This window comes from Dasypus novemcinctus, chromosome 27 (assembly GCF_030445035.2).
Source record: "Dasypus novemcinctus isolate mDasNov1 chromosome 27, mDasNov1.1.hap2, whole genome shotgun sequence".
Classification (NCBI taxonomy): domain Eukaryota; kingdom Metazoa; phylum Chordata; class Mammalia; order Cingulata; family Dasypodidae; genus Dasypus; species Dasypus novemcinctus.
The window spans coordinates 1,007,279-1,027,773 of NC_080699.1; the positions used below are offsets into that span (position 1 = coordinate 1,007,279).

At 54.0% G+C, this 20,495-nt stretch overlaps 1 protein-coding gene across 2 annotated transcripts in view; it reads left to right on the forward strand.

Moving 5' to 3' along the window:
• The window catches only part of PANX1 (pannexin 1), a 36,337-nt gene extending 26,268 nt beyond the window's left edge, over positions 1–10,069 (forward strand). For both annotated transcript variants that reach the window (XM_058289360.2, XM_058289361.2), the window contains exons 3-5: positions 4,513–4,733; positions 5,305–5,963; positions 6,450–10,069. In XM_058289360.2, the coding sequence (XP_058145343.1) occupies positions 4,513–4,733; positions 5,305–5,963; positions 6,450–6,532 (963 nt within the window). In that variant the 3' untranslated portion in view covers positions 6,533–10,069. The remainder of the gene's footprint in view (positions 1–4,512; positions 4,734–5,304; positions 5,964–6,449) is intronic.
• The last annotated feature ends 10,426 nt before the right edge of the window (positions 10,070–20,495 follow it).

Sequence of the window (20,495 nt, forward strand, 5' to 3'; positions counted from 1 at the left end):
CACCAATAAAAAGACAACCCAATTAATTAATGAGCAAAAAGTTTCAATAGACATTTTTCCAAAGAATAAATTACAAATGACTAAAAAGCATATGAAAAGATGTTCAAAATCACTAGCTATTAGGAAGATGCAAATCAAAACCATGATGAATATCATTTCACACCACTAGACTGGCTACTGTTTTTAAAAAAACAAAACTGCAAGTGTTGGAGAGGAAGTGGAGAAATAGGAACACTCATTCATTGCTGGTGGGAATGTAAAATGGTATAGCTGCTGTGGAAGACAGTTTGGCTGTTCCACAGGAAGCTAAGTATAGAATTGCCATATTCAGCAATCATGCTACTGGGCATATACCCAGAAGAACAGAAAGCAGGGACACAAACTGATATATGCACACCAATTTTCATATTGGCATTATTCACACTTGTCAAAAGTTGGAAGCAACCCATGTCCATCAACAGATGAATGGTTAAATGAAATATGGTATAAACATACAAACGGAATATTATTCATCTGTAAGAAGGAATGAAGTCCTGATGCATGTGACAAAATAGGTGAACCGCAAAGACCTCATATTAAGTAAAATAAGCCAGGAACAAAAGGATAAATATTGTTTGGTCTCACCAATATGAACTAATTATATGAGAAACTCATCAAGGTAGAATCTTGACTATTAGGTAACTAGGAGGTGTGTCTGTGAATGTGATTGAAAGGGGAAGTTTGGGTTGTATATGTTACTGGAAGGAAATCTAGAGGATGAAACAAGGGATTGTGTAACACAGTGAACCTTGTGGTAGATGAGGATTGTGGTTAATAATACAAATATAAGAATGTTTTTTCAGGGTGTATAAAAAAAGTGTCACTTGATATGAGACATTAATAAAAGGGTGGTACATGGGAAAATATACACCAAAAACAAAATATGGACTCTAGTTAACAGTAATATTTTAACTTTTTTGTGTCAGTTGTAACAAGGGTACCACACCAATGTTAAGTGTCAGCAGTGGGTTGGGAGGGGGGAATGTATATGGGACTGTTTCATTGTTTATTCTTAGAAAAATGTTACCTGTCACAGAACAACCACATTCCCTTGTCAGTTATACTATTTGACTTGAGGGTTCTCTGAAAGTACATGCAACTAGCTGCAGGCTAAAGAGTCTTCTTCAGGAGGGGAAAAAAAAAAACTTTACAAGAGAAGCAAAGAAGGTTTATAAATTACATTCTACCTGTCAATTAACCTAACCCTGATAAGAAGTTAAAGGTGGAGGTGGGACTTGGTCAGATGTTTTGATGGACAGAGCCTTTTGAACATGTTGAGTGTTATATACCTACATACTTTGGTGGGATATAAATGTGTCCTTGTTGCCATAGGTATGTTTTCTGGATAGATAGAGGCCCTCACAGTAGGTAAAAAATATATGTATATATTCTCTCCTGGGAAGTCCTGCTACTTTCTCAGATAAGATGGCCAAAAGCTCTGAAATATATAAACTTTGCCTGATAAAAGAAAACAGGCTGGTAAGCCAAACTCTTGATCTTAATGCCTGCACCTAGGAACCCTATTCCTATAATAATTAAACTAAGCCTAATTATAGTTAATGCCTAAGAGTTTCCTCCTGAAAACCTCCTTGTTACTCAAGTATGGCCTCTCTCTTAAGCCAAACCCTGCAAATAAACTCACTACCTTCCCCCTAACATGGGACATAACTCCCAGGGATGAGCCTCTCTGGCACCAAGTGATTATTATCAATTGTTAGTCAGTGATGCGCTTGGAGAAAGACCTTGATCAAAAGAGGGAAATATTAAATAAAATATTTATGCTAAAAGATAAAGTGAATCGGGAGGTCATTCTGGTACTCTAACTTAGTTATATTCTTTTACAAATCCCCTAATCATGATTCTTCTGCTACTCTTATTTGAACCTATAATTTTCAATGTACTTAAGAAACTTAAAGCCTTTTGATTGTTCATAAGCCAGTTGAGCCCTGAATCCCAGCAGATATGCAGCAAACTCTCCAGTTCTTTGCGACTGCCCTGGACAACCAACAAAATAATGATGATGCACCAGCCCCAACCCAAAAGTAAGGGGTGCCTTCAACTGCAAACACAACAGTTCCATTCCTCTGCCCCATGATATCTACGTCCCTTCTCAGCCTGAAATAGAGCAGACACTGCCCCAAACTCCTCAAGACTGAGGAATGAACAAACATAAGGGGCAGTGTAACCACTGACCAAAGTGGGTTTATTGTTCTTGTAGTTAATTATCTTGGTTTAATGGTTAATTATCTTGGTTTAACTTGTAACATTGATTTAAAAAACAAAACTGTAGGCAGAAGTCTAAAATGTCTTTAATAGTACTGTGACTGTCTCCATAGAAATCCTGTGTTCTTGGGAAATGGACTTGGCTCAGTGGTTAGGGCATCCGTCTACCACATGGGAGGTCCGCGGTTCAAACCCCGGGCCTCCTTGACCCGTGTGCAGCTGGCCCATGTGCAGTGCTGATGCGCGCAAGGAGTGCCCTGCCACGCAGGGGTGTCCCCCGCATAGGGGAGCCCCACGCGCAAGGAGTGCACCCCGTAAGGAGAGCCACCCAGCGCAAGAGAAAGTGCAGCCTGCCCAGGAATGGCGCCGCCCACACTTCCCGCACCGCTGACGACAACAGAAGCGTACAAAGAAACAAGACACAGCAAATAGGCACAGAGAACAGACAACCGGGGAAGAGGGGAAAATTAAATAAATAAATAAATCTTTAAAAAAAAAAAAAAGAAATCCTGTATTCTCTTCACTATTTTAAAGTGACAGTAGTTGTTGGAATGTCTTTTAGATCCTATTAAGGTGTTACTAATACAAATTCATGTTTTACTATTTGATAACTGTATGTCAGTATAGTCGGTTTCCTTTGTGAGTCTGTATGTATGATGCATTTAAAACCATTTTTCTTCATGAAGAATGAGAGAGAAACTCACAGGCGGAGGCTGAGTAGACACGACAGGTGGGGGCCTGCAGGGCCCTCGGTGCCTCCTGGGCCAGAAAGGGGACGAGAATGGCAGAGCCGGGGCAGCCGTGTGACGTTGGCGTGAGTTAGCGTGATGGAGCAGCGCTCAGCACTGCATGAATGAATGGCGCTACGTCTGGTGCTAAGTGAGGGGCCGGGCATGCTGTGTGCTGTCTGTGTGTCTGTGTGACTTTCCTGTAAATGTGAAACTGGAGTGAGGGCCGTGGCCGGGCTTCGTGTCGACTCCAAGTCCGGAACGGCCTCCTGCAGTCAGGACCCCGAGGGACGATGCTCTGGACGAGCCCAAAGTCCAGGACACGTATCCCAGGGAAGTGAGCCGCTTTCCAGTGCGTCGTGTGGAAACCGCGTGGCTCTGGGGCCTGAAGGGCCAGGGTTCAAGTTCTGTCGCTTCACGGCCTTGTGGCCGGGCGGGGGGCCGCTCTGGGCTTCCTCGACCTCGTGTGCCCGGGGCCGTCACTCGGCCTTGCGGGGCCCTGGTGAGGACCCGCCGCGCCGGCCTCGCTCGGGTGCCCCTGGCATCCCTGTGCTCCCGTGTGCAGGCGCCTAGTGAGCCGCTGGCCTGAACTGCCGGGTGAGTCGTCCTAACACCTGGTGACGTCACCGCACAGAGGCGACTTGCTGCCGAGGCCGCCGGCAACAGGGCACAGCCTGCGCTGACTCAGCTCGTGGCCGGGTCTCCTGCGGGAGACCTGCGGGACGCCTGCGGCCACCCGACCTCCAGTGGACTTGGCAGCAGGTCACTCCGTCACTCCGTGACTCCCACAACCTTGAGCTGGTTCTGCGTGTGCCCCCAGATCCATGCCCCCCAGCTTGCTCTCCTCCTGCTGGTTCTGAGTGTACCCCCAGGCCCAGGCCCCCCCCCCAGCCTGCTGTCCTCTAGCTGGTCTGCGTCCCCCAGATCCATGACCCCCCAGCCTGCTCTCCTCCTGCTGGTTCTGAGTGTACCCCCAGGCCCAGGCCCCCCCCCCAGCCTGCTCCTGCTGCGGCAGCTTCTCTGGCCTCAGTGTCCCTGCCCAGCTCCCTGTGGTCCACCTGCCTGCTCGGCTGTTTTACTGGGTTAATTACTGGATCACTGAAGCCAAAGTGTTCCTGATTTGTCTTGGGTGAAGTTACATGTCTGTGGCTTTCTCCCAGATTCCAGGGAGGAAAAACTGAGCCCTAAGCCTTCGTTGCCTCTTAAAACCACAGCAATTCTTTTTAAAAAAAGGAAAAGGAACCGAACCTTCGGGTGCTTGTGACATTTGCATGCTCCTTAGCTGGGATTTGGTCCAGAGATTCCGCCAGGGGGCCTGGGAGTGATTTTATTTTTTCTTTGGAAAGGCGACACTGTGTGACTCTGTGTGGTTGCCACTTACTTCAGGTGTCACCTGGACAGGTGCATTCAGCCGTGGGAGGAGTCTCGGGGGCGAGCCTGGCACGGGCACGGCCTCGAGGAGGGCGGAGGCCGGCACGCGGCGGTCTGCTCACGCCGCGCTCGCTCTGCTCCTCTCCCCTAGTTCTTCCCCTACATCCTGCTGCTCGTGGCCATCCTCCTGTACCTGCCCGCCCTGTTCTGGCGCTTCACGGCCGCGCCGCACCTCTGCTCAGACCTGAAGTTCATCATGGAGGAGCTCGACAGGGTTTACAACCACTCGATTAAAGCTGCCAAGAGCATGTGCGACCTCAGCGAGAGGGACGGGGCTCGCCCGGGCAGCGCCCCCGAGAACGGCGGGCACAGGTAAGGGCGCGGCAGGAGGCCGCCCTCGCGTGGGGCTCCCCGGTGGGCGGCCGGTCTGTGGGTGCCGGGCCGGGCCCGTCCTCTGTCCCCGCCATCCCGGCGTCCACTGAGCGCAGCCGGAGTCATCCCACGGCCTGGCCCGAAGGGCGTGCACCAGGGCCCCACAGCCAGGCTCCTGCGCCTTAGTCACGAGAGCCTCGGGGGCGCGGCCCAGGGGTCCGTCAAGACTGGGCTATAAAACCTGGTCTCTCCGTGCAATGAAAATTACTCAGCCGTCAAAAGAAATGAAATTCGGGTTCCCCCTGCAACGTGGGAACGTCGCGCTGAGTGGAATAAGCCAGCCACAAAAGGACACACGCGTATGATCCCCCTCACAGGGAGTTCCCGAATCCAGGAATTTATCGGCGTGGAAAGTGGAGTAGGTGTCCCGGGGGCTGGCAGGGAGGGGTGGCCCCGGGAGGTGCTTAATGGGGTGGAGAAGGAGCCTGAGCCCTGGGTGCCAGTGATCGCGCTGGATGTGCTCGTTGTGCCTGGGGCCTTGGGTTTACTTTGTACTTGTTTCCTTTACCAGCCCGTGGGAGATCTCTGAGCGCCACTTCAAGTACCCCATCGTGGAGCAGTATCTGAAGACGAAGAAAACCTCCCGCAGCCTGGTGGTCAAGTACGTCGGCTGCCGCGTGCTGAGCCTGGCCATCGTGCTGCTGGCCTGCGCCTACCTGGGCTACTACTTCAGCCTCTCCTCGCTCTCCGACGAGTTTGTCTGCAGCATCAAGTCCGGCATCCTGCGCAACGACAGCTCCGTCCCCGACCGGTTCCAGTGCAAGCTCATCGCGGTGGGCGTCTTCCAGCTGCTCAGCTTCATCAACCTCGCCGTGTACGCGCTGCTCGCGCCCGTGGTGGTCTACACGCTCCTGGTGCCTCTTCGGCAGAAGACGGACGTACTCAAGGTGTACGAGATCCTGCCCTTGTTCGACGTCCTGCACCACAAGTCCGAAGGCTACAACGACCTGAGCCTCTACAACCTCTTCTTGGAGGAGAACATTAGTGAGCTCAAGTCCTACAAGTGCCTGAAGGTCCTGGAGAATATTAAGAGCAGTGGGCAGGGCGTGGACCCCGTGGTCCTCCTGACCAACCTCGGCCCGATCAAGGTGGACGTTGTCGACGGCAAAGCTCCCAAGCCCTCAGGGACGGCGGCCGAGGAGCCGGGGCGCGAGGGGGCCGAGCGCGGAGGTAGGCTGGGCTCTTGGCGGGGGCTGAGCTCGGCGCTGCCGCTGCATCTGCCACCGCTGATGAGCTGTTGCCCCAGCTCGGTCTAGGTGGAGCCCCTCAGTCCTGGCGGGGTGGGGCGGGAGAACTGGTGCCCCCAACTCTCCAAAGAGGGAAAGCCTCTGTTTTTCCTGGCTGTTCTCTCTCTTCCTCAACTGCTGTCTTTGTCTCAGGCTCTTGCTTGTTTTTGTCTTGTTTCCCTGGCTTTTCTCTCTGCACCTCCTGTCCTCTTGTCTGCCTTGCTCTGTTTCTTTCAGAGGGCACTAAAAGTTAGTGGATTTAATTGTTCCCTTGAACTCACTTGACTGTGCTTTGAAATTTGGCCAAGAAGCCAAACAAATGATAGCAAAGAATAGGATGGAATTTAAAGCAGGTGAGAGGTTGCTAAGAGCTGCAGTTCCTGTTGAGTGCACTGACACTTGTCTGTGTATTTCTTTTCAACTTTGACAGATTTGAACATACTCATTGAAACGAAAGCAAATAATGGTGAGAAGAATGTTCGACAACGGTTGCTAGAAGATTCTTCATGCTGATTTTCTTCTCTGGAGCATCAGATCTGTGGCACAGGACTCATTTTGGCTAAAGCTCTACCTGAGGTCTGTAGCAGGTTTCAGCAAGTGGTTCTTCATAGAGACACTGGGCATGTCTTATTGTGTCCCTAATGGAGGTAGTGGTCAAAAAACTGGTGTGGAGACAGGTTTGTGAACTTCCTACAAAAAGCAACTCGAGGATAAGAGAACTGTAGCGAGCTTGCGTGTGCAAGTCGTCATCCAGTGGGAAGTGGACGGAGCAGCCAAAGTCAGGTCAGCCCTGTACGGGGGAGAAAGGCCACTCCAGAGCACCGATGGAGCCCAGAGCTAAGCGAGCGACGCGTGGGAGAGATGTGCTCTGTTTCATGAAATAAGAATAAACACGTCGGGACCCGGTTTAACATGGACGCCTTCTGTGCCCGTGACGACACCCACTGGCTGGGGACGTGAGTCGACTTGCTCCTGGCACGTCCTGAGCTGGCAGAGCAGGTCCTAGGCACGCAGGCTGCGCTTATGCCGTGAGGGGCCCCGGAACCACGACTCGGGCTCTGCCGGGAGTTTAGTTAACAAGGTAGCCAACAGGACATTCTGCTCTGCTGCGGTGACCAGTTCAGGCGCTGGCCGAGCCCACGGAGCGGGCTGCACCGTCGTCCGAGCATTAGCAGAGCTCAGGACTGTTGGGGCGCCCTTCACTGGGCAGCACTGAGCACCCCGCCGTCGGGGTGCTTGGAGCCACAACTTAGCAGTTCATTTTATCAATACTTAAATACAACTCTTGAAAGCTCATTTGAACTTAGAATCCTACAGTGTCAGAATCGAGGCCACTTGGGAGGAAGGTTCTGTCATCAATGGAGAATTACAGAATAAATTTTACAAACTCTTAAGGCCAGATAAGAGTATGTTAAAACCTTCCCCAGTTCTGACCTTGTAAATAGGTTTTAACTATGTTTACATTTTATTCGGAAATTCTTTGAAGTCTTATCTGTGGACCTCCCTGCCATTAGTCTTTGAAAGTTAACCGGTTGCTGAAATAATCCTCAGGAACCTCAAAGTTTACCTTCTGTGATAGGGACCATTGTTTACGTAATCTAAATACTGTTTCGTGAAGAACAAAAGATATTTAAGCTGATGTTTGCCTTTCACAGTATTCAGAAAATCAGGTTTCATTTTTCTTCTGTGACAGTTTCCTAGATGGAACACAGACGGTAAAAATCAAGGAGGGGAAGCAGACATGGCTCGAGTGGTTGAGCACCCGCCTCCCACATGGGAGTCCCAGGTGTGGTTCCCAGTGCCTCCTAAAAACAAAAAAACAAGAAGAAAAGCAAGAGAAAAATCAACTCAGGGAAGCCGAGGCGGCTCAGTGGTTGAGCGCCAGCTTCCGTCATACAAGGTCCCGGGCTCAGTCCCTGGCTGTGGTACCTCAAAACAGCAGAGATGCGGCCGGTTTTAAATTATTCTCTGTACGTGGTATTTATTACTGTTGAATTGTAGTGGGACTTAGAAATGATGGTAACGTAAATAACTGATTTTGCTGTGTTTTTCTATTGCTGTTTGTGAGATGTTCTATTACAGTTGTCTTTTATATCCTAAAAAGTTATGAAATTTATTTTTCTGGAGTATGGCCTTTTTTTAAAAAGCTTTATCTTCTCTATAGACTGCCCCTGCTTAGTATTTTTAAACAGTAAACAAGCACCTTGTTTCAGGAGAAACAAGCACCTTGTTTCAGGAGAAACTCTCCAAGCGCCGTTGCGTGTCCTTCCATTGAGTTGGACTCGCTGCAGCCCAGCCTCGTCCCCCTCAGCTCCGGGCTGTGGTGTCCCACTCGTGCCAGGCAGTGGATGTGCGGCCGTGAGCGCAGCAGCTCCCAGTCAAGGAGGCCAGAGCACGGCGACGGAGATGCCGGTGTCCCTGCCGCAGGACGGGCTGGCGCTGTCCCTGGGGCGCCATGCCGGCTTTCCTTCCCTGTGTTTTCCCTCCTGGAGGTCTCGAGAGCCCGGCTGCGGGGTCTGTGGCACCTGGTCCACAGGCCTCCAGGCCCAAGCTCAGCCCAGTGGGGGCGGTGGCTGGAGAGCAGGTGCGCCCGCTGCCTCCGTGCATCTCCTCTGGGACGGGAGGCAGGCCAGAGACTCCCGGGGTGGCCGGCGAAGGCGCCTGGCCCGTCCTTCACTTCGTCAGCGCCTTGAAGGGCGGCTTCTGGGGCGCCGGCTTCCCGCAGGAGAAGAGCCGCTCGCAGCTCCGTCCGGGAGCGCAAGCCCCCGCCAGCAGGGCTGCCCACTGTTGCCGCCGGGCAGCCCGGCTGGGCCCCAGAGGCTGCCGGACCGATGGGAGTGGCAGCGGGCATTGGCCAGGCTCACGCTTACCGCATGTGTCACCACCGCCGGGTGACAGGCAGGGGCCCTCGGACGGGGCATTCGCGAGCTCCGGGAGGTACCAGCCCCCTCAGACTCCTGAATAATTCATTGAGGGAGTGAACGGACAGGATAAGTCCTATTTTGTTGGCAACAGTGACTGGATTTTAAAAGACAAACGGTCCCTTCAGAGGAGGGGATTCCAGCCACTCGGTAGAGAGAGGAATATTTCTGCAAATGAATCGCTTTCCACATAGAGCTAGCAAGGTCCTTAGCTTTTCACTGTGAGCTGAGTCATGACCACCTTCAAATCTGAAACGAGCTCACTGTTGACTCTCAGTGATGAGGGAAATCACGTTTTAAAGTCCTGGTCTCACAAATTTTCACAGAAGAACCTCTTGAAATGGGATGTTGATTGGAATGTGCAATTACCAGTAATTGAGGCTTCATCTGAGGATATTCAGATTAAGTGGCTCCTTCTGGGCCCAGCACGGCACTTGGCCATACTTTTCACAAGTGCCGTGAAACCTTCTGGAAAGATTGACGGGCGGCGCGTGTGGCGTGTGGAAGAGAATAGACGTTAATTCGCGCTGGCTGGTCTTGTCGGGTCCTCTGGATTTAAACACACTCTGCCACTTAAAGTGCGGGGCTTGATCAGTAATTGTTCTTCAAGTTTGCTGCAGCGGGGCGTGTCTCCTGCCCTTAGCGTTTTCTCCTGCCTGCTGGTCGCCCCCTCGATGCGCTGGACACCTGCTGGACACTGCGCCCGCCGGGCGCCGCCAGAGGAGGACAATCCTTGTGGACTCTACGACTTACCACAGCAGCTCCTCTTTACAAGGTGCTTTTTTAAAGAAGCACCAAATCACAAATTAATGGTGTTCTGTGAAGTAATTTAAACTCTTTGTAATGACTAAATTTCCTCCAACCTTTTAAAGAAAAATATGTATGTTCTTTTTGCTGTCATTTGGTAAGAATGTTGCCAGCAGATGAAAAATGACTTTAAAAATTAGGGCCATCTTGTTTCCTTTTCCACAAAGATCCGAGGATGGAACAAATTACAGTGGTAGAAATGAGCTCTCATTTCTTAATGATCGAAAGTAACCCTCTATGAAAACGCAAAGCTCTTGGTGGCTATCACTGTTACATTTCATATTTCCAAATAAAGCCCTCGGCTGGGCTCTGTGTTCTGGTTGCCCTGGCTGTCATTTTGACTTTCATTTAAAGAACAGAAAGCTGAAAATTAAGGCAGCTGTGTCTGTAAGGATGAAGCCGTGCTTTAGCTGTGCACTGTTGTGTCCACCTAAGTAAACGAGCCGTGGGACTGTGTCTTGATTCTTCCTGCTTAGCACGTCCACTCACAGGGGCGTTTCGTGGACGATGGGCAGGATTCGGGTTCTGAGACGTCCTGGCTCAGCTGTGTTCCGTGCGTGAAATTCCGCGGGTTCCGCGTGCTCGCCCACACCAGCTGGCAGGAGCTACGAACCTCTAAAGCAGAGCGCGCGCTCGGGGCTGTCTGCCGGGCTGGAGGGGCGAGCGGCTCCACACGTGGCTTCCCGCCGTGAACTGCTGTGGGCGAGAAAGCAGAGCCCGGGGTTCCGCCACGCGCCGGCAGCCGGTCAGCGCTCCGCCAGTGCTGGCTGCTCTCCCGCTTCCTGCCCACAGCGGACTGCTGCAAGCTCGTGGCGTAAAGCCAGGACCTGTGACCCCACAGCCCGAGGGCCGGCCTCTGGGCAGGGCTTCACTGGGCTCGGCCAGGGGCGTCCCGGGCTGTCTCCTCTGGGGACTCGCCTGGCGGGCTCTGGTTCAGGCGCCCTCAGGTTGTCAGCAGAAGCCACTGCCTCGCAGTCGAACCACTGAGGCCCTGGCTTCTGCTGACCGTCGGCCACGGGCTGTCCTCGGACCCTGGCTTTTTGCTGACCGTCAGCCACGGGCTGTCCTCGGGCCCCAGCTTTCTGCTGACCGTCGGCCATGGGCTGTCCTCGGACCCTGGCTTTTTGCTGACCGTCGGCCACGGGCTGTCCTCGGGCCCCAGCTTTCTGCCGACTGTTGGCCACAGGCTGTCCTCGGGCCCTGGCTTTTTACTGACCGTCGGCCACGGGCTGAACTCAGGCTCCGGCTTTTTGCTGACCGTCGGCCACGGGCTGTCCTCGGGCCCCGGCTTTCTGCTGACCGTCGGCCACGGGCTGACCTCGGGCTGGGGTTCTTGCCACGTGGGCTTCTCCACCGTGACCACGTCCATCAGCTCTGCGGGGCCCTCACCTCAGGGAGCCCCGGCCTCTTCTAAGGGCCCCAGGAGCCCTTCGCTCAGGCCCCCCGGAGACACTCCCCTTTGGTCCCTGAACGTCCACTGACTCGGGACCTTAGTTACCTGGCAAGGTGCCTTCCCCTTTGCCGTACTGGCCAGAGGTGAGCGCAGACTGCCCTCGTGCGAGGAGGGGTTACACAGTCTGGACACGAGGGCCCAGCATCGGGGCGCCTCCCCAGGTCGCGCCCGGTTTTCCTGAGTCGGCCTCTGCCGGGTCTCGCCTCCGCACTCCTCTTGGGACCCTCCGGTTCCGTCCTTCAGCCTTGTCACGTGTCCTGACCTCTAGTGGCCTCACCGCCCACCTGTCAGCAGCTCTTCCGACCGCAGGTCTCGCCACGATTCCTGCCCACTCCTTGGTCTCGCCGCCCACCACCCTTGGGGCAGCTCCGAGAAGGCCCCTCTGCTTGCCGGGTGCCTGTCTGCACCCGTCCTGCCTCACAGAAGTCCAGCAGCGCCTGCGGGACGCTCCAGGGCCTCCCCTCCCCTCCTGTGCCCACAGGTGCGCTGGGCCCCAGCCTGGGACCCCGAGGCCCTCCCTGCACACCCAGTGCCCGCCGCAGGTCCTGACCTCAGCCCCTGAATGCCCGACAAGCCAGGTGGGTGGGAGCCCCAGAGCAGAAGCCGAGACCGCCGCGCCCCACCTCTGCTCCCGACCTTGCCTGCTGCGGCCTCCGCCATTTTAGGGCCAAGGCCTTAGTGGGACCTTCCAGAACACTCCCCAGGCCCTCTCCTGGCTGCTGACACCGAGTGCCCGCTCTGTTCTCAGGTCCCTCACTGTGGAGGGGCGGGTGAGCCGCTCATTGGACACGGGTGTCACCATAGAAGAGGAGAGCGGTGACTGCTTTCCATTCCCAGTTCCTGCCCCTCCAGGAAGAGGAGGTTCCCTGTGCCCCCCCCACCGCCCAGGGTGAGGGAGGGGAGGGGGGGAGCAGACCTGGGCCTCCCTGTGCCCCCCCACCGCCCGGGGTGGGGGGGGGGGGAGCAGAGCTGGGCCCGTCACTGCAAAACCAAATTGCCGGCTGAACTGCAGGTGGGAGCACCGTCAGTTCACACCTACCTCTTGCCCTCAGACATCAGAGCTGCTCTCCCTGGAGGGGGATAGAAGAGAAGGAACAAGCGCTGCTTTGTGGTGAGGCTGGGAAGGAAAATCAAAATACATGTTCCATGAGCCTTGTTCCAGCGTCTTCTCAGGCACAGGGAAAAGAAAAACAAGCAAAACTAAAGGTCACGTCAAAATCCCCAAAATACAATTTGCATTAGCTCAGGAACTTCCATGGACATTCCAGGAATGTAAAAGAAATGTTCTCATCATAATTTCAGGGGTAAAGAAACCTTCATAATGATTTTAATATTCATCTCACTTCTTCATTTTGAATATGAAAACTGTCAGTTGCAAAGGAAACAGCGTTAGCTACGAAAGCCCTTAGGCTCCTCTCCATCTATCAAAGGATGTTGTAAATGATATCACCCCTTCAGATAAGGGAAGCTTCATTTGAGAAAAGAGAAAAGAAATTGCCCAAAACTGTGGCTGCTGCAAAAGGGAGCAGGAAAAACAAGCCTGGAAAGGGGGGCTCTAGACATGTTACCCCGTAGACTATGATGGGAGCCACATTAGTTGTTTCAAATTTTAAATGTCAAATAGGTAAAATTAAATTAACCTAATATATCTAAAACCTCATTTCAACATAAAAATCAATATAAAAATTATTGAGATTGTGATGGTTAGGCTAGTGTGTCAACCCAGCCAGGTGACTGTGCCCAGTTGTTTGGTCAAGCAAGCCCTGGACTAACTGTAACTCGAGGACGTTTAGGGACTTTAGTCTTCGGAGAGTTTACTGCACAGATGGCTGATAACATCTACTCAACCAGGGAGATTGCCGTCAGCCAGGAGTGCTGCTTTATCTTATCAGTTGAATGCCTTAAAAGGGGAAGTAATTTCAGCATTCAGAGATAATTTTCCAGCTTTGGACAGCCAGCATCTCCTGGAAACTCCTCAAGGACCATCAGACTTTGACCAGAGCCCTGGTTGCACCTGCCTGGGACCCTGGACCTGCACGTCCCCACCTTCACCTGAGAGGCTCTTGTAAAACCTTATACTGTTGACAGATACCTCCTGTGGATTCTGTTCCCTAGAGAACCCTGAGTAATACAAAGATATTTAACATTTTTTTGAACTCTGTATTCAAAATCCAGCGTGTAGTATATACTGGTGTACCTTGTTTTATTGTGCTTTGCTTTATTGCACGTCGCAGATTTTAAAAACATTGTGCTTTTTTAAAATCAAATTGAAGGTTTGCGGCAACCTGCATCAAGCCAGTCTGTCAGAGCCATTTTCCAGCAGCGCGTCTCGCCCACATTCTGTTGGTTCTCACGCTATTCCGAGCTTTTTCATTGTCGCTCTCCCACATTCTGTCGGTTCTCACGCTATTCCGAGCTTTTTCATTGTCGCTCTACCTGTTAGTGCGGTTGTTACTGTAATTGTTTTGGGGCACCACGATCGCGCCGATAAGACAACAACGTCGTCGGTGAGTGTGTTTATCCACGACAGCTGCTCCTGCCCCTGCTCGGCCTCCCATTCCCTGGGACACGCAGTGGTGAAATTAGGCCACATGGCAAGCCTACGCCCGCCTCTAAGTGCTCAAGTGCGAGCAAGAGGCACACGTCTCTCACTTAATCAAAAGCTGGGAATGTTTACGCCTAGTGAGGAAGGCATGTGGGAAGCCGCGGTGGCCGAAAGCGAGGCCTCTTGAGCCAGCTGGCCCAGTTGTGATGCGAAGTTCTGAAGGAAATTGAGAGTGCTGCTCCAGCGCACACACGAATGATTGAAAAGGAAAACAGGCTTATTGCTGATGTGGACGACGACTGAGTGGTCTGGATAGAGGCTCTGAGCAGCCACAGCGTTCCCTTCAGCCAAAGCCTAATCCAGAGCAAGGACTCAACCGCTCCAGTTCTCTGAAGCCTGAGAGAGGTGAGAAGGAAAGCGTGACGCCAGCAGAGGTCGGTTCAAGAGGAGAGAAGCCGCCTCCGTAGCAGAAGTGCACGGAGAAGCAGCGAGTGCCGAGGAAGGAGCTGCAGCAAGGTATCCAGAAGATCCGGCTGAGCTGACTGAGGAAGTGGCTGAAGAAGAGGTTTGCAGTGTAGATGGAACAGCCTCACATTAGAAGACGATGCCATCTAGGACTTCCTGGCTAGAGAGGGGTCCAGATGCAGCCCCCTTCCTCCCCATGGCTTAAGGCTGCAAGAGGCAGGCTGACCTGCCAGGGGCTAATGCTGCTGGTGGTGGAAGCCGAGGCCAGCGTTCATTTGCCACTCCAAGAGTCCTGAGAATTATGCTCGACCTGTGCTGCTGTGCTCCATAAATGGAACAACAAAACCCGAGTGAGAGCACGTCTGTTAACACACGGTTTGCTGAGTATTTTAGGCCCACTGTTGAGACCTACTGCCCAAACAAAACATTCCTTTCAAAATACCACTGCTCACTGACAATGCACCCGGTCACTCGAGCTCTGATGGAAGCATAGGAGATGAGTTTGCTTTCTTGCGCCCTAGCACAACTGCTCTGTGCCCATGGAAAAAGAAGTAATTTCGACTTTCAAGTCTTACTGTATAAAATAGACATTTTGTAAGACTATAGCTGCCATAGATAGTGATTTCTCTGATGGATCAGATCACAGTAAATTGAGAGCCTCTGGAAAGGATTCACCATTCTAGATGCCATGAGGAACATTGGTGATTCGTGGGGGAGTCAAAATGCATTAACAGGAGTTAGGAAGGAGTCGGTTCCAGCCCTCGTGGGTGACTTGAGGGTTCACGACTCCAGTGGAGGCGGCCGCTCCGGATGTGGTGAGAATAGCGAGAGAACCAGCGTCAGAATGCGGCCCGATGGTGCGACCCACGGCGGCCATCTCCTGACACGTAAACGGATGAGGAATTGCTTCTCCGGGGTGAGCAAGAAGGTGGTTTCTTGAGACGGAAACTGGTCCTGGCGAAGAGCGTTGAAATCACAACAAAGGGTTTAGAATATTCTACCAGCGTAGTTGATAAAGCAGCGGCAGGGTTTGAGGATGAACTCCAATTGTGAAAGAAATTCTGTTGTGGGTAAAATGCTATCTAACAGCATCACTTGCTACAAAGAAATCTTTCAATAAAAGAAGAGTCCGTCGATATGGCAAACATTGTTGTCTTATTTTAAGATATGGCGACGCCACCCCACCCTTCAGCACCCACCACCCCGATCGGCCAGCAGCGATCAGCTTCGAGGACAGACCCCCCACCAGCAGAAAGAGCACGACTTGCTGAAGGCGCAGATGACGTTTAGCATTTTTTAGCAATAAAGTATGTTTTTCAGACATAATGCTATTGCACACTTAAGAGACTAAGTATGTGTAAACATAATAACTTTTATATAAACCGGGAAGCCGAGAGTTTCACGTGGCTTGTTACTGCGATCCTGGCTGTACGGCGGTGGAGCACCTGCACCCACTGCACAGCGCCTTGCAGACTCGCCTCGTTTCCAGGGCTCAGCTCATGTGTGACTGGTGGCACCCCAGGGGGCCGAGTAGAACGAGGCAGGCTCTGTGCACTGTCTGCCCCCGACCGAAGGCACATGTTCGAAGGTCCTGGGTCCTTGCAAATGTCTTTATTTTGGCCTGAGATTCTCTTCTCTTGAGGTCATACTCCTTTCTTAAGCTTTACCTGTCCCTCTTTGCAGAGTTAATTACCCGGGTGCATGTCCCATTATCTTGCAGCTGGACAAGTCTGTATCTGCCACCTGCTCACAGTGAGGTGAGAATTAAATGCTCCTGCTTTGCAGAAGTTTTAACCTGCAGTGAGAGCTGGGGCCGCGCCCCGCCCCCCGCCATGCCCTCTTGCCTTGCCAGCTGCAGGGTTTGTTTTCTGGACTTCGCAGGTGCTCAGCTCTCGTCTCCCCTGCCTCCTGAGCGCGCTCTGCCCCACGGCCTGAGCCCAGCAACGCGCCACGCAAGCGGCAAGTCGACTGTCAGCAGCCAGCGGAAAGCGATCAAGTGGGAGAAGGGCTGAGAACAGCCCAACGGAGGGCCTGGGCCGTTCTTTCCCCTCTGAGCAGCCTGGGTGAACGCGGGAAGGATGCGTGTAAGAGGGCAGGGGAGCGCCTCGAGGAGCGACCGCACAGGCTCCCTGGTCCTTCGCCCTTGGCACCCGCACAGCCTCGGAGGGAAAAGCCACACGTCACGCCGGCTCGGCCAGGCCATACACCGGCAGCTCGGAGGAGAGACCTCTGCAGCCAAGAATGGAGGAGAATGTGAGCCTGGGCGCCGCTGCAGCCCCCTTTACCTCCCCGGCTCTGGTGAGGAGGGGCTTGCGGCTCTGCGCTCGACGACGGAGCCAAATCCCCCCTGCCCAGAGCAGGTCTGCCCTTGAGCTCCTACTCTTGTCTCTGGACTGGATGGTAATGCCTCGCCCTAGAGAAATCACAATGCACGGATGCCCCGAGCCGGCCGGTGCTGCAGCCCTCAGGGAGCGGATGTGCTCAGGCTGTTGGGCACTCGCCTCTCACATGGGAGGTCCTGGGTTCAGTTCCCGGTGCCTCCTGGAGAAGGTGAGCAAACAATGAGCAGATGACGAGAGAACCATCTTGGGGAGGGGGGGATAAATAAGAAATAAAGTAAATAAATAAATCTCTTAATGGTACAGAGAGGTTCCCTGTACCAATTGCCCAGATTCTCCCAATGTAACATTACATAAGCTTGGACAAGGTCAAAACCAGAAATTGACATTGGTTACAATCTACAGATTTATTCAGGTTTCCCAGGTTTACTTGCGCTCATCCGTGCGCTCGTAGTTCTCTGCCATCTCAGCACGTGCAGATTCGTGTAATCACCACGCACTCAGACGCAGAGCTGTTCCATAACCACAGAGGGCGCGCTCTCTAATCGCTGGCGTCCACTGGTAATTTTGAACCTTGCCTGAGCTGGAACGCTCTAGAACAGCAGTGGTTAAAGAAAAGCCCTGCCCATTCGTGTTCCAGAAAACAGCAAAGATCCGCCTCTGCCCACCTGCCTCAGGCCGACAGGTGCCCCCTTGTTTACCTCAGACAAGGCCAGGCGCAGACTCTGAATCCCCGTTTTTGCCCATAAATGTTAGCTGAACTACTTGTCCCCCGGTCCTAGCAGCACAGGACGCTTGTCGCCCACTGTGGGAGCTGCTTCCCCCTGGGCCCCGGGCCCACCCGCCGCCCTCCACAGCCCCGGGGGCAGCCTCGGCCAAATATTCTCTGACCTTGCCTGACCACACACACCCTGTGGTCGCCCTCTCTCCACCCACTTCCGTCTAGTCTTAGTTTACTCCCTTCCATAGAAGAAGAGCCCTTCCGGCCTGGAGCTGGTGTGCCCTGGAGAGGGCCCTCTGCAGCGTCCGCTCCAGCACAGGCCGTCCACACCTGGCCCGGGCCGTTTATCGGGCGCCGCTCCGGGCGCTCCAGCTTAGCCTTTTTTTCATTTTGAGGGATCTATCACAGTTCGTGACTTTCGAAGCTGGCCTTTTACCCTCAGCCTAATGCCCTTGAGATCCGTCCAAATCAATGCCCGAGCCACAGCTCGTTCCTTCTTGGCTGCGGGCGCACAGGCTGTTTCGAGGAGCCCACACGTAGCGTCCGGGGGTCACCAGCACGGGACAGGTGCTGCCCGGAGACCGCTCAGGAGGTGTCCCGTCCCTCTTCTCGGCCGAGGCAGGCTCTGCGGATGGATGTCCGTCTGGAAGAATCCCCAGTGGCCCTGAGCCCACGTCCCCCGACACGTGGTCTTGCTGGGGTCGGGGCTCCTGTAGACGCACCACGCCTTCTCCAGCGCAGGGCGCCCCGGCCAGCGGCTCCCAGCCAAACCGCCTCTGCTCGGGCCTCTCCACTGGGCCGGTCAGTGGGTGAAGCGCCCCAGTGCTGGGCAGCAGCCAAGGACAAGAGGCACGTGGGGCAGCCTTCAGGACGGCGCTCTGCAGGGCAAGAGGAGAGCGGCGCCAGCAGCACAGGCTGCTCCAGCCCCTGCGGCCAGGGGAGGCCACTGCCTCACGGAGCCTTGCGGCCTGAGAGGACAGAGGCTGCTCCCTCGGTCACTCCCCCCCGGGCCACCCCCCCTCGGACATCTGCTCCTCGGCCATCTCCCCCTTGGTCATCTTCCCCCGGGGTCATCTCTCCCCCTCGGTCATCTCCCCTCTCGGTCATCTCCCCCCGGGTCATCTCACTCAGCTCCTCCCGCCGTGCGGCGCTGCCACTACACACAGGCTCAGCCGTGCTTCTGGGTCTCAGCCTCTTGTACCGTGTCCCAGGTTAGATCCCTGGAAACCAGACTGAGAGAGAAGGAATTCGTATTTCTTGAGCACCTACTTGTGCCAGGCACTTAAAAATATACATCAGCTCATGAAATCATCATAGTGCAGAAGCTGTGGACTCGGTTTGGTGATGCAGTCTCGGGGACGCAGCAGGTGACCGGTCAACTGCTGAGGTGACCCCTGGGTCCGAACTCCAAGACGCTCGCCCTGACTCCAGGGCTGGGGTGCGGGAGGACGAGAACCGAACAAGGCCAGCACGTGCCAGCACTCGAGCCCTTTCCTTATTCTAATAGTGGTTTCCTTGAGCAAAGAAAACTGGTTTTGAAAACCAGAAACCACGAACTATTGGAGCCTAACGGTGAAAGAAATGCCACCCAGAAAGGCAGCCTGGCCCATCGCAAGGCTCCGATTGGACTTTGGGTTCAGAAATCCGGTTTGGAGACTCACTCGGCTGCAGTGTTTCCAAGGGGTGACCCTGGGACTGTCCCTGAAGACGATCTCGCCGTCCTAACGTCCACCCCCAGGCCCTGTGGGAACTCGGGGGGCCTGCGCCCCACGCGGACGGGAGCTCTGCAGTAGCCGCTCTGCATCGCCCCGGGGGACACACGCCCCCCTGAAGTGGAGCCGGGAGGGCCGGCGGGAAGCTGCCCGGGGACCCCTCACCTGCCCGAGCGCCCAGGGCCCACCTCTGCTCCCCAGGCGCTGGCAGGGCGAGGGGGGACTGACAGGTGCTCGGTGTTTTCAGAGCCGCCAGGACCATCCCCGACTCACGGGCCAGAAGGTGGGGAGGGGGGCCGTGGGCTGAACCCCAACATCTGCTGCAGAGGCTCCTGTTGACAATGGGGGCCCAGCAGGCGGGCTGCGGGCTGAACCCCAGCATCTGCAGCGGAGGCGGAGACGCCGGCCGGCTGCGGCCCAGGGGCTGCCTGTGCCCAGGTGACCCCAGCTCGCAGGGGGTGAGGCTGGCGAACCCCCGAACAGACCACCAGCTGCTCTCACTGTCTACACCTCTTTGGCTTTTTCCATTTATTCGTTGTTGTTTTTAATTAAAAAAGAAAAAAGACGATGCCAGCTCTTCATGATTACACATTCAGCGCTAAAAGTGAGCTCAATGCGGGAAAGTCCCTGGCCTCTGCCTCCCCAGGCCCATCTGCCGCCGGGGGTCGGCGCTGACTCGGGTGCTGTCCCTCCGTCCACCCCCCACCCCCAGCCGGGACGCAGCCCCCACCCCAGCCGCCCCCCAGAGAGGCCCCCCGCTGGCCCTGCCCTCCTCTGGCCTGGGCTGCTGTTGGCGGTGGGGGGCCCCTCCCCACTGGCCTGGGGGTACTGGGCTGGCGCTTGCGGGCGTCGGCCTTCACAGAGGCCTGGACGCGGGGCCGGTCCCGCCTGCCTGCTCCTGGTCCATGTGCTAGTGCTCCCTCCAGCTTGGGGCACCGCACCCCAAGGCAGCCAGTTTTCAAGGAGTTGTTAGGAAGTAAGTCCTGGGCTCCCCCAGATCTGCCGGATAGAGAATAAGATCTTATTATTCTATACAGGTTAATGCGATAACCTGATGCATTTCAGAGTGTTTTAGGCATAAAGTGAAAAAGTATTTGCAAGGTCCCTTGAGGGACTGGGGAAAGAAAGCATGGAACTATTAACAAGTCTCCACCTGGGGGAATTCCTACTATTCTCTCAAGCAAGGGGTCCCACTTTCCTAAAACTATAATCAAGGAACATTGCAAGGTCTTAATCTAAGATATACTCCTTTCTTGAAAAACACAAATTATCCCCATTTAAACTTATAAAAGGGACACCTATGAAAATAAACTCTGAAATATGCCCAATAAAGGAAATATGCTAATAAGCCAAGTGTTCGATCTGGAGGCTTGCACTTACGAAACACATTTCTGTAATGACCTAATGCCTAAGAGTCGCCCCCTGAAAACCTCCTTGTAGCTCAGGCGCGGCCTCTCTCTAAGCCAAACTTGGCAATAAACGCACTACCTTCCCTGCTTTGTGGGACAGGACT